The sequence below is a fragment of the Tetrapisispora phaffii genome, chromosome 2 (assembly GCF_000236905.1).
Source record: "Tetrapisispora phaffii CBS 4417 chromosome 2, complete genome".
Lineage (NCBI taxonomy): Eukaryota > Fungi > Ascomycota > Saccharomycetes > Saccharomycetales > Saccharomycetaceae > Tetrapisispora > Tetrapisispora phaffii.
In genome coordinates, this window is record NC_016521.1 from 732,233 (window position 1) to 744,935 (window position 12,703).

Consider the following 12,703-nt stretch of genomic DNA (forward strand, 5'->3'; position numbering starts at 1 on the left):
ATGGGTATCAAGAATACTATTAATGATATAACAATGTCTAATTCAAATAGCAACTCTCAGGATGACTTTTCGAAACATGAGGTTAAGATTGTTATTGATAAGAAGACAATCGAAAAGTTTACTCAATCTTCCCCTACTTTGAATCATTTAGCAAAATATAAAGTCATCTCAATATTTTTAAATTACTTTTTGAATTTACCTTTTTTCTCTTCTATTGTCTCCTGGATTATATGTTATAATTATAAATTTAAAAAAACATTATTAGAATCGAATAATGTACCAATTGTAGCTAAAAGAATATATCAACGTGCAGAAAATCTAATTTGGAAATGTGACGAAGTCTTCAATTACTTAATTTTAAGAGAAGGAATTGATCATTTTTTCCTTGAATTAAATAAGAGACATTATTTACCTGGAGTATGGTTACTTTGGTTTTATATCGATTATTTGGCAAATTTCATTGACGTTTTATTAAAAGAGTTAGTCATTAAACCATTTAAAATTTCTTATATTACAAAAAATGAAAACAATTCAAATTTAGGCTCAAACTCAAATTTAAACTTAGAATTAAACTCAAATGCAAAAGATTTAGAAACAAAAAAAAAATCGAACGGTACTACTTATGACAACTTATCGAATTTAAATTACAACAGCAGTAATGAGGATTTGGAAGAATTAAATAATAAAAATATTGTAGAGTTACCTCATTTATATGAATTAACCAGTACAACTAAAAGTATCTCCAAAGATATACAAGAGAAGTTAAATGATAATTATAATAGTTACATCAAACCGACTACTCAAAAATTAACTAATTTATACATTGATGAACCTAAAAAAATAATGTCACAAGTTCATTCAGCAAAATCAACTGAAATTTATAAAACTGTCTCCGGAAGTTATGAAGAAAACTTTAAAAAAAATAATGAAAGTATTCCAAGGGCAATAGTCTCAACAGGCAAGGATATTGGTTCGTTAACTTTAGAAAAATTGACAAAAACAAAACAACAACAAGCTCATACTGATAAAGCCAAGGAATCTACCACCCCAAAATTTTTTAAAGAAAAAATTACGATCCTGGTTTAAAGGATATTAAACCAGAAGACTTTACACACAATAATAAACCTTTACAAAACAATGAAACAATAGTAAACATTTAAAATATTGACGTTCTAAAAATCTTATTTATTGAGAATCATCTGTTTTCACCTCTTTTTAAAATAAAAAAAAATAAAAATAGAATAACGGTGAATATTATCATAGTGAATATTATCATATATTCAATTTCATATATAATTTATTTTACATATTAATATGTATTATGGTCACTTAATCACCTTCTAACAGTATAAATCAAATAGCTAATAACATTAACTTTCCATTTTCCTGGTTTCATAAAACTGAAATAATCCTTTCATTTGAGATTATCAACCTCTCGATCAATTCTCGATCTGTAATCATTTTTAACTGATATTTTATTCTCATTTAATTATTAATTTTAATCTTCTCAGCTCGGTTCACGTGTGAGACCGTATGCTACAATTTTAGTTCGCAGAATTAAAATTAGCGGAAAGGGTCATTGGCCGATATTATTACTTAATAACATATTTCACTTGATCTTTACCACATATGTTGTCTCTATATAAAACGATTGAAAGTTTTATTCATTTTTAATTTTATATGTTCTTGTGAATTTATTGCATATTTCATGTTAAATTAGTTCTTATTAAAAAAAATCTAAAAGGGGATAACAGTATAGATTACACTTCAATATAAACCAACTTAATACACTATGCCACCTAAACATAGTTTGCGCATTCCTCAAATCGATGCTTCATTGGATAAGCCATTGAATGTTGATGCTCCACCGACCATATATGGTACTACTTTGAAACCCGAGTTTGCCACTGCTGCTATTAATTTGGCTATTGATTTCATTAAACGAAGCCAATCTATTGCTAACCAATATTTATTATTTCATCCATTGACTTTATTTACCATCTCATTATTTTTAGTCACTTACTGGGCAATTAACTTGGTATTTCCAACAAATATAACTGCTACTTCTGTTAGTGGCTATCTATATCAATTTGCAGTAGTTAACAAGCATGCATTAGGTTCAGGTCTGTTATTCACTGTCATTTTAACTTCATTCGTTTTCACTTTACTTTCAAGAGTAACTGATACTTATTTCAAGAGTAAAATCAATGAGATCACAGAAGCCAATGGTGAAACTGTTTTTGGTGTTAATTTAAAGAATTTAATTGTCAAGGATTCTGAAGAAGGGAAATCAAAACAATTACAAAACACTCATATTGTCGTCTACAGAGAAACACCTATTGCATTAGTCACAGTGAGTGAAAATAAAGCATTATCCTCTCCAGAATCGCTGGTCATTGCTATTTCTTCTATTGGTTGTCGTAAAGTCTACACCAAAAGTGGTATCTTGGAAGATCTACTTGACTGGACAATGATCAGAACAAGATCAATTGCCAAAGAAGGAAATTATGGAAATTCTATGAAGATTTTATACGCTGTGTATTCTTTCGACAAGGACACAAAACAAGTCTTAAAGTCTAAGGGTTTCAAATTAATTCAGGCTGTAAAAGTTCAAGATAATAGAATTTTAGGAGGGCTTTTCGGTTTAAAGACTGAATTATGGGGTGTCCAATTCAGAATTGAACAAGATAAATAATTTGATAAACATAATATTTGTATTTTGAAATAGTAATAATGATAATATTATATTCCTATGATATATAAAAAATAAATGCAGAATAATGAATTCTAATGGAATGAATTTGATGGTTGCTTATTTTTCAATGAGCTTATACATGATTTTGTATTATTTATATAGTGGTAAACCAGTACCATGATTTCCATATATCTTTTTTCTATGCTTTAAAATAACTCTGGCATAAACAGAAATGAAATATAATGCAATGATCATAATGGTAAAGAATGCGATTTTAAGAATTAATATTATAGAAGCTTTAATCATCCCTGATTCATTTGTGTTATTTGAATTATGGTAAGTATTTTTCATCTTGTTTTCCTTGTCATGGGCATTTAGATATGGTTGAGACTTTCGCATTTGCAATTTTATAAAATCATCTTTCTCTATTTCAATTCTTTCACCAAATTCTTGGCTCAAAAATAATTGAATCTCTTTTGCAAAGTCGAAAGATGTTTCTTCGTCTGATTCTTGTTTATTCAAATCATCTCTATAATGGAATTCATTTGTTTCTATATTCAAGATTTCGATATTGGAGGATGGTTTATTTTTCGTTAGAGCGCTGACACCAATGTATCTTTCTTGAGTCTTTGGATTCTTAGGTAAATATATTGGATGATTGGTTTGGAATAATTCTATCCAAAATTTGCCTTCGTTTGGATATCTGATATCAACTTTTAAAAAGCTGATACTTTCTAAATATATTAATCTTAACTCCACTAATGTTCCATCCATTATCGAGTTTTTCAATTTGATATGTTTCTGTGTATTTTTATTAAGCCATACAATGTTATCACTGTCACCATCGTGCTCTAAATCATATTTATGATGAGAAGGATTAGTTAGGACGAATGCATCAAAAAATGGTGCTGCATATTTTTCATCGGATGCTTGATCAGAATGCATATCTATAACCAATGCCAGACCTGGTAAATTGCTAGGAAATCCCATTAACTCGTGATTATTTGATATGATACCGTTAGTATTTAATTCGTATTGTTTTTTGGAGTATGAAGAGTGTAAATTTGCCTTAATAAACCCATTTTCTGGTGATATCATAAATACTAACCCTTCATTATAGTTATTTTCAGCTCTTTTCGATTTATAATTATGTTTCTTACTATTAACGTTATTAGTTGATTTCAATCTAAAGCTTAATATTGTTTCAAAATCGTTAATCTTATTATCCCCAATACTATTTGACATTATCGAACCGTATGAGTTAGGAATATCGTTGTTCGACAACCGTATGTAGTTTGCATTTCTAATTTCTGTATTACCAGCTATATGCCAGTAATTATTGATTTTATCAAGAAAGGGAATTGAAAGACTTGCATCTGGATTATTAACTCTCACTATCGATGACTTCCTTTGATTATTTTTTAAGTTAAAATCGGTATTGTAATTGTCCTTAGTTAAATCTTCATTATAAGATCTATAACCTGATATTGATCTTGCTTCTAGTGGATTTAAGTGACGAGTAATTAGTTGGAAGATCAAAAAAATTGATGCTATGCCAATGAACTGTACAAATTTATTTTTAGCACCTTGCATTACTTCCTCTATCCATATATCACCAGTTTATTCTAACCTTGACAAGCACCAGAAAGATAATTGATTCTATGAAGCAGTAGAGTTGATTTATATGTAATTGATATTTCTATATGCATGTATACATGTAAGTTGGTTATGACAAGAACAAATTTGAAAGCCAAGTATTTTATAGATATATTTTATAGATACAAATTGAAATATTAGTACGTCAGGAAATAGGATCCTCTAATGACATTTAGCTCTCTCTGGAGCTACATGCAGCTCCTCCAGAAGCACTTAAACTCAGGTCATCTAATGGTGTTCTTACTATACATTGAGGTTCATTTATTACAGTGTAGCAACACCATATCTTACAATTCAGATGATCTTGAAATAACTACTATAAAAGGAAATAATCTCGAACTGGGCAAAGAATTTGATATTTGTTGCAAAATATGCTTACAGTTTCGCGTCAGATATTTGAAAAAGGGACTGCGCATGTAAGAAACAGTTTCGTACCCCAAACCACCTATCAAGTAAAGACGTCTAAGAGATGATTTTAAGAGTTACAGTAAGATTCATACACATCTATATATAAGACTTAATTATTGTTGTTTTTCATTGACGAAAAATGAAAATATCTGTGTTGTTTGTAATAGTAGACCCTGCACTGTGGGCAACATAACATGCTTGTGATTTGAAAACCCATTCATTGTATAAACTTGCCCAGATAACTCCGCTTGGAACTGAGAGAGATTCATGTCTTACCAGGTGTTACTCTAAATATACAGAAAACGTAATCCACCATTTCAAAAGAGTATTCCCTGGTGTCGGCGACACATAAAACATGATTACTATCAATATCATTTATTAGCTCTTTTTCCATAATTTCTCATTCCCTCCTTTGTATGCCAACACTAGTTCGTATCATCTAAAGTTATTTCTTTTTGAAAGAACGGAGCTAGGCGATTACCACCTAGCCATCTCTCTTTATGCGGTGAAAACGTTTCGAAAGTTTAAAAGTTGCAAAAACATATCGATGAAAGAATAAATTACAGGCTGACGTACAGTCTACATCGAACGAATGAGCATTGAAATTTATCGATTTATAGATTTATATATAAAGTGTAAATTACATTTGGCAACTGGAAACATTGGATTCAAGTTCCAAGAATTAGCAAGAAGACATTCACTAAAAAAAGACTGAGATACGTCTTTAATTTCAATTAATTTCTTTTCTACTGATATTCGCAAACAAATATAGCAATTGATATAATATGGCTCCAACTCCAAGATTAGTAGCTATTAGACATGGTCAAACTGAATGGTCGAAGAGTGGCCAATACACAGGTTCAACTGACTTACCGTTAACTGAAGATGGTGTTGAAGAAATGAGAACAGCTGGTTTATCTATTTTCCAAAAAAATAATTTGATTTCACCAGAACGTGTCACTTATATAGTCGTTTCTCCAAGAACAAGAGCTCAACAGACAATGAATTTGATGTTGGAAAGTGTTCCAGAGGAAAGGAAGAAGCACATTAAAGTTATTGTCGATGAAGATGTTAGAGAATGGGAATACGGTGATTATGAAGGTAGACTAACTTCTGAAATTATTGAATTGAGAAAATCTAGAGGTTTAGATAAAGAAAGACCTTGGTTGATTTGGAGAGATGGTTGTGAAAACGGTGAATCATCCGAACAATTTGGATTCAGATTATCTAGAGCCATTCAGAGAATTCGTCAATTGCATAAGATCAGTCATGAAAAAAATGAGGCTGCTGATATTTTATTATTTGCACACGGTCACTCCATTCGTTATCTATCCGCACTATGGTTTGGTCTAGGTGTTGAAAAAGAATGTTCAGAAGAGCAAAAGAAGGAAGTTGTCCATCGTTATGACAACAACGGTGAATTAATCCCAGACGTTCATATGGAAACTTACTCACATATGGTATCCAATCCAAACTTCTTATTATGTCCAGGTGGCATGGTAGTCTTGGGCTATAGTCATGGTTGTCTAGATGAACCAGCTTTGGAGTTATCTGGTGCTTTTATTCCACAAAATTCTATCTGTTTAACATAACTGAATACCATAGTTCTGAATTTATAATTTGTAATTTGTAATCTTTAAATAATTTAATTCGAAGAGATATACCGATAAAAGAAAGGATATCTCATTACAAATTATGGTAATTATTTAGTAAGAAGATATTGAATATTGTAACGATTTTTAATAACTGTTTTTTTAATAGTACATAAAATTATATAAATATAAGAATTCTTACCTTTTTTTAGCTGAAATATTGAGTGTAAGCCAATGGTAAAAGTATATTATATGGAACATCTTTTAAATATGTTAAAACATAGATATATTTTTGAAAGTTAAACATGAATTTGTAAAACATATAGAGGGGTTCGTAAAAAATTCTAATTTCATAGTTTGCGTTTTAGGCAATGCCTAAATATGAAATTAGCAATTTAAATGGATGGATATCATTTTAGAAAAACTTGTGGATGCTAGGGTATAATAGTCACAATTAACTAATAATTGTTTTAAAAATGGGAAATAAGGTATAATAATACTATTATCACGACTTTAATGGCAGCTTAAATGTCGGATAATAAAGAAGAACAAAGTGTCTATGATAGCTAAGTGTTAATAAATGCTAATAATTAGAATGGAGCAACCTCTTAAAACTAATAGAAAACGAATTCAGCGGAACCGCTGGTGACAGAAACGGTACAACCATCAGTAGAACCACCGGTGTAAACACCGTTTTCGTACTTACAGTCACCATTAACGGTGGAACCGTCCGTAGCAACGATTTTAAGGTTAAAGTTTGGAGTTTCGCTGTTGTTTGGGTTTGGGATTATGGATAAGTAAGTAATACCGTCAGTGTAACCAGCACCTAAGACAACTGGAGCCCAGTTACCGACACCAGAACCTTCACTACCCCAGATACAACCGTCTTCGACAGAGACACCAGCGTTGTTGACGTAGTATTGAGTGGAGGTCTTCTTACCTTGCCAGGTGTAGTATGAGTCTTGGTTGACGACAGAAATAGGTTTAGAAGAGCCAGCACCGACTAGAGTTGGGATGTCCATGTTTTCAGAACCTGGGTAGTCAGTTCTACATAGAGAAATAGACTCAGAAGATAATTGGTTTACAGCAGAAGCAGATTGTTGTCCCCATTCACATAAGTAGTCTGTGTCGGTGTTGGATCTGTATAGATAACCATCCTTGCAGTACAGACCACCGATGGAGGCACCATTACTTGGTTGTTCTGATGGCCATTGAGTCTTGGACATACCAGCTTGACAAGCGTACGAACAGTAGAAACCATCGGTACATTCGCTACTGGTATCACCATTAGAGTTTAAGATTGAAGTCCAACCGTTCATACCAATCCAACTTACTGGAATGACACCTTGACCAGATGGGAAATCTGAACATTTGATGGTACCATCGACGAATTTTTTGGATGGAGCAGAAAAATCAGACAAGTCACCATCAATAGAAGAAGATGAGGATGAAGATGAAGAGGATCCAGAAGTGGAAACAGCGGCGACGGCAGTTGTAGCGGTAGTGGCAGAAACAACGACATTCTGAACAACATTAGAATTACCAACTAGAGTAGTGGTAGCCTTTAGTTGCCCTAAATTATTGATGACATTACCATTAACATCGACGACTTCGGTGATAGTGACGATATCTCTTTTATCTTGTTTACCATGTTCATGTTTACCATGATTATGAGCAGGAGCGGCGTTAGTACTGGCGGCTAAAATGGACGCGGATAAAATAAGTTTTGAAAATTGCATTTTTTAATTTTTAAAATTGGAATGAGCGGTGGCGGTTAAAATTTAAAATAATGTAAAAGAATGAAATTGATTAAAATAAAAAGTGATAGTAATTAACTTATAAAATGAATGTAATTGAATTAGTGAAATAAACAGCTCCCGTCGAGAATTGTTTGATTTTGAAAAATGAAAGGATTGATATAATATACTTTGTTTGAACTTTTTAGATTGACTTTCTAGGTTGGAAACAAAAATTAAGAAAGGACTAATGTTAATGTAAGAAATAAAACTAGTAATAATAGTAATAAGATAAAGAGAGAGAGAAAGTGTATTTGACATAATTGATCCAAGATTGCTCTTCTTATATATCAAAAATATACAAGTATAATTTATTAGATCAACTTCATGTAAATCTACTAGATGTTTTCGAGATTCTCGAGGTTCTTGATGTTCTAGATGAAGCTGATCAACAAAAAAAGGCATCACCGTTTCTTTTCTTTTTCAATATAACCCTTTTCAGTTAATTGAATATAGGCATTGATGATGAATAAAAGCTGTTAATAATGCTAAACTGTTGAACTATAAAAACAATCTGTACAGTGAAGAACAGTAGGAAAAAAGCGCTGATGACTATTGCATCGCAAAAAGACAGTAGTCAAAAACAGTTCAGACACTTAACGTTGATGTAAGAGATGTGTTTTAAATAACGAGACACGACACTAAAGTTTTAGTGTTGAATCGAACTCATTCTATTTTTTTGTATTCTTAGCTGACAGGTTCCAAGGTAGTTAAGTCGTATTGCATAGATGACCAGAGGAAGGTCCTCACACCAGTCCCCCATAATAAATGAATGTTTGTATTACACACACTGCAGGAAGAACTGCAGTGAGGTTATTTAGCCTGCAGTTCTTTGTGTGTTTTTATAAAGACTGCTCATCGCATTATATTATAATATGAAAGAACGCCAATGATTGGCTCGTATGCTTTGAAACATGAAAGTGATCATCATTTTCCAAATGACGAATCTTCGTACGATTTAACCATTAAGATTACTGCTTCTAAACAACTAAGTGGTAATCCATTTCGGTATTAATACTTCTGGATTTGCGTTAAGAGTAAAACCTCTTTTCCGTGTACACGCTGGTTACGGTGCTTGTAAATTTCTGAACCTGAAATAATTTTATACTCGTCACACAGTTGGAGGCCTTCTCTGCAGACTGCTCTCTGTTAGGCTAAGATGCAAGGATGGATAAGAAAAGAAAAAAAGAAATGCTATTAAGTTGTTGTTTTTGTCTTACTATATCATCGGAACAGATATACTATTCTAGTCGTAAAAGAGTGTTTGTGTTCAATATTAAGTTAAAACAATTTAGAAACCAATTACAAACAGTCTAGAGACAGAAATCGAGAAATTTTTTTTTAATATTAGACTATTAGTGGTAGAACTCTGTGTTATAAATAACGATAATAATTTCTAGGGTCACATAACAGTATATAAATTTCTAACTCTTCTCTTCCTTCCTGCAAGAACCCAAGCAAAGAAGAAATGGAAACTTTAAAAACCAAAGTAAAAATTACTTATGCAAGGGTGTTATTGTACTCAACAGTGAGAATGGCATAAAATAAGAATGTGTGTCGTAGCTAACAGAGGTAATTATTTACCCTTTTAGGATAACAGAAGACATCCTTTATAAGTGGCTTATACGGTGTCCGACAAAAGGTTAAGGTGGCAAATATTTAGATTAGATGACGCTCTGAAGAGATGTGACGGAGACTATTTTTAAAACGGATTTAAAAAAAATAAAAGACGTGCTCAGGACAATTCTTAGATATATATATATATATATACACATCAACTTCGCCGCGTGTGTTTGTTTGTCAAACCAGAATAAGAACTGCGGTCTAGAATAGCAATTAAGTTAACTGCACATGACTATTTAGAGGTTGGATTCAAAATTCAATTTAAGAAGAACCAGTGCAAGAGATCTTGTTATTCTCTGGCCAGATGCCGGGATTAATTCTATATCTATAAAGTTAAGTTGAAATGATTGTAGTAAAAACTCAATAATACCCTGCTTTGGGACTTTGTTAAAGAGAATAAAAAATTTTAATTTTTTTGCCGCTTTCCATCAGTTCATAACTTTTCCCTTTTAAGCAAAGTTATGAAATTATAACTTCGCACATCCATCATTTCCATAGCGGCAAAATAAAAAAAAATTGGGCGCCTACATTCGTGGTCCAGAAGCCCCCTCGAGATGCACTCGTTTAACATTATAAGAATTTACTATGCTAATAATTAGGTTACTTAACGGAACACCGATTAATTGTGCAAAGAATTAAAACACATTTCTGTGGAATTGCCGCAACAGTAAAAATATCTTGTTGGATGTGTGTTAACTATAATTGGTCTTACTGACATAGATAGTGGTATCTTTCCCCCCGATAGAGAGGGTGGTATAAGGTTAAATAATTACCGCCGATAAAACTGAATATGTGGAATACTCCCATATAAAAACACTTTAAATATTATTACCCGGATTTACATCAAATGATTGAGCTTGGTATATTTTTTCTTCCACTGAGATTCGTTCCCGAGATTCTTTTTCGCAATTTTTCATCGCATCGATATCATATTCCCCTAACTCTATGTTTCATGATGTTTCTTTTTCAATGCAATTTATGTCAGTGTTCAATTATTCGATGACCAATCTAAATTTCAGAACTGAGTTAATCGATGAGTTTAATTTACATACTTTTAATGTCTTGTAACAGTCATTAAGTCATAGCTTTACCTACAAGATTAAACCTGAAAAATAATTAGATATTCTTCGGAACTCGAAGTTGCAGATAAATGTCGAACTATATTGGCGTAGACGTGGGCACTGGGTCTGCAAGAGCCTGTATAACAAACAAAAACGGTGAAATCCTGGCAGTAGAGGTTAAAGATATATCAAAACAGGAACTGCAGCTAGGTTTTATTACTCAATCTTCTAATGAAATTTGGGATGCAATATTGGACATAATTAAACGAGTTATTGATATATCAAATGTAGATCCGTCATCGATTGATGGTATTGCATTTGATGCCACTTGTTCTTTGGTGGTTTTTGATAAGAATAGCCTGGAACCAATTGCAGTTGGGCCGAATTTCGATGATAGTAATCAGAATATTATATTATGGATGGACCATCGTGCAGCAAGTGAAACAGACCTGATAAACTCAACTAATGATAAAAGATTAAAATATGTGGGTGGTAAAATGTCTGTGGAATTCGAATTGCCAAAGATAAAATGGTTGAAGGATCACTTATCTCCAGAGACTTTTCACCGGTGCGTATTTTTAGATTTAGCAGATTTTTTAACATACAAAGCCACAGGTAAAATTGTACATTCATTTTCCTCAGCGGTCTGTAAACAAGGATTGCTTCCTACTGGAGTTGAAGGATCGAAATTAGGCTGGTCGAAAGAGTTCTTGGAGAAGATAGGCTTGGAGGAATTGTCGACTAACAATTTTGAAAAGCTTGGGGGTTCTATCAACCTAAAGGAAGGAAACTTTTTAATACCTGGAGACTTAGTTGGCCATGTGGATAAGAAATTTGCTGGATTAGCTAACTTACCAAACCATTGCGTTGTTGGGACAGGTGTTATTGATGCATATTCCGGATGGGTAGGAACTGTTGCAAGTGATGTTTCTGATCGGGTCTGCTCTGACTCGCCTCAAGAGCTGAACAAAATAGAAGGCAGTTTGGGGAGAATTGCTGTCGTCTCTGGAACTTCTACATGTCATATTGTTCTTTCAAAGCAGCCATTGTTCATTTCTGGGGTTTGGGGACCATACCGAGACGTTTTGGCAGAGAATATGTGGGCTACTGAAGGTGGCCAGAGTTTTACTGGAGCGCTTTTGGATAATATTATAGAAACCCATCCTGCATACCAAGAATTAGAACGAATTACATCGAGGCAAAACAAAAATATCTTTGTATATTTGGATGAGAAATTAGAAGAATTGAGAGTCAACAGAAAACTTGATTCGGTGTTTTATTTAACAAAAAATATGTTCATATACGGTGATTATTATGGAAACAGATCACCGTTAGCTGACCCGTTAATGAGCGGCATGATAATTGGCCAAACTATGGATAGTTCAATAAACGATCTTGCCATTAAATACCTGGCAGCATGCGAATTCATAGCTCTGCAGACAAGGCATATTATAGATACGCTTGTTACCCATGGCCATGGGATCACTGCAATATATATGTCAGGTGGTCATTGCAAGAATAAACTACTTATGGAATTAATTTCGAATTGTTGTGTGTTGCCTCTTGTCTTATCAAAATATATCGATTCATCGGTAGTCTTTGGAGCTGCAATCTTGGGTTCTGTTGCTGCAAAAATCAATTCAATGAAAGAGAATAAATTGGAATACTCCTTGAACGACGTACTGTGGTCACAAATGAAGCTGATGACACCGAAGGGTACTTTAATGATGCCTAAAAGCGAAAAGTCAGTGTTGCGTAAGTATTTACAAGCAAAGTATGAGGTGTATCTTGATATGATAGATACAAATATAAAATATAGAAAGAAGATGGAAGAGGTATACAAGTAAAAAATCGATGCGTCACTATCGAGTG

At 32.8% G+C, this 12,703-nt stretch overlaps 6 protein-coding genes across 6 annotated transcripts; 4 read left to right on the plus strand and 2 right to left on the minus strand.

Moving 5' to 3' along the window:
• PLN1 (Pln1p) lies at positions 1-1,086 on the plus strand (the record flags this gene model as incomplete). Its single annotated transcript, XM_003684377.1, has 1 exon — positions 1-1,086. The coding sequence occupies one exon, from the start codon at positions 1-3 to the stop codon at positions 1,084-1,086; it is 1,086 nt and encodes a 361-aa protein (XP_003684425.1).
• A 706-nt stretch (positions 1,087-1,792) lies between these two features.
• Positions 1,793-2,695, plus strand: PHO86 (Pho86p; the record flags this gene model as incomplete). The annotated part of the gene is made up of 1 exon (XM_003684378.1): positions 1,793-2,695. The coding sequence occupies one exon, from the start codon at positions 1,793-1,795 to the stop codon at positions 2,693-2,695; it is 903 nt and encodes a 300-aa protein (XP_003684426.1).
• A 150-nt stretch (positions 2,696-2,845) lies between these two features.
• Positions 2,846-4,288, minus strand: TPHA0B03210 (legume-like lectin family protein; the record flags this gene model as incomplete). Its single annotated transcript, XM_003684379.1, has 1 exon — positions 2,846-4,288. One exon carries the CDS (start codon positions 4,286-4,288, stop codon positions 2,846-2,848), a length of 1,443 nt encoding a protein of 480 aa, XP_003684427.1.
• A 1,256-nt stretch (positions 4,289-5,544) lies between these two features.
• SHB17 (sedoheptulose-bisphosphatase) lies at positions 5,545-6,351 on the plus strand (the record flags this gene model as incomplete). Its single annotated transcript, XM_003684380.1, has 1 exon — positions 5,545-6,351. The coding sequence occupies one exon, from the start codon at positions 5,545-5,547 to the stop codon at positions 6,349-6,351; it is 807 nt and encodes a 268-aa protein (XP_003684428.1).
• A 614-nt stretch (positions 6,352-6,965) lies between these two features.
• Positions 6,966-8,090, minus strand: UTH1 (SUN family protein UTH1; the record flags this gene model as incomplete). Its single annotated transcript, XM_003684381.1, has 1 exon — positions 6,966-8,090. One exon carries the CDS (start codon positions 8,088-8,090, stop codon positions 6,966-6,968), a length of 1,125 nt encoding a protein of 374 aa, XP_003684429.1.
• Positions 8,091-10,920: 2,830 nt separating this feature from the next.
• TPHA0B03240 (putative phosphotransferase) lies at positions 10,921-12,678 on the plus strand (the record flags this gene model as incomplete). The annotated part of the gene is made up of 1 exon (XM_003684382.1): positions 10,921-12,678. The coding sequence occupies one exon, from the start codon at positions 10,921-10,923 to the stop codon at positions 12,676-12,678; it is 1,758 nt and encodes a 585-aa protein (XP_003684430.1).
• Between the last annotated feature and the right edge of the window lie 25 nt (positions 12,679-12,703).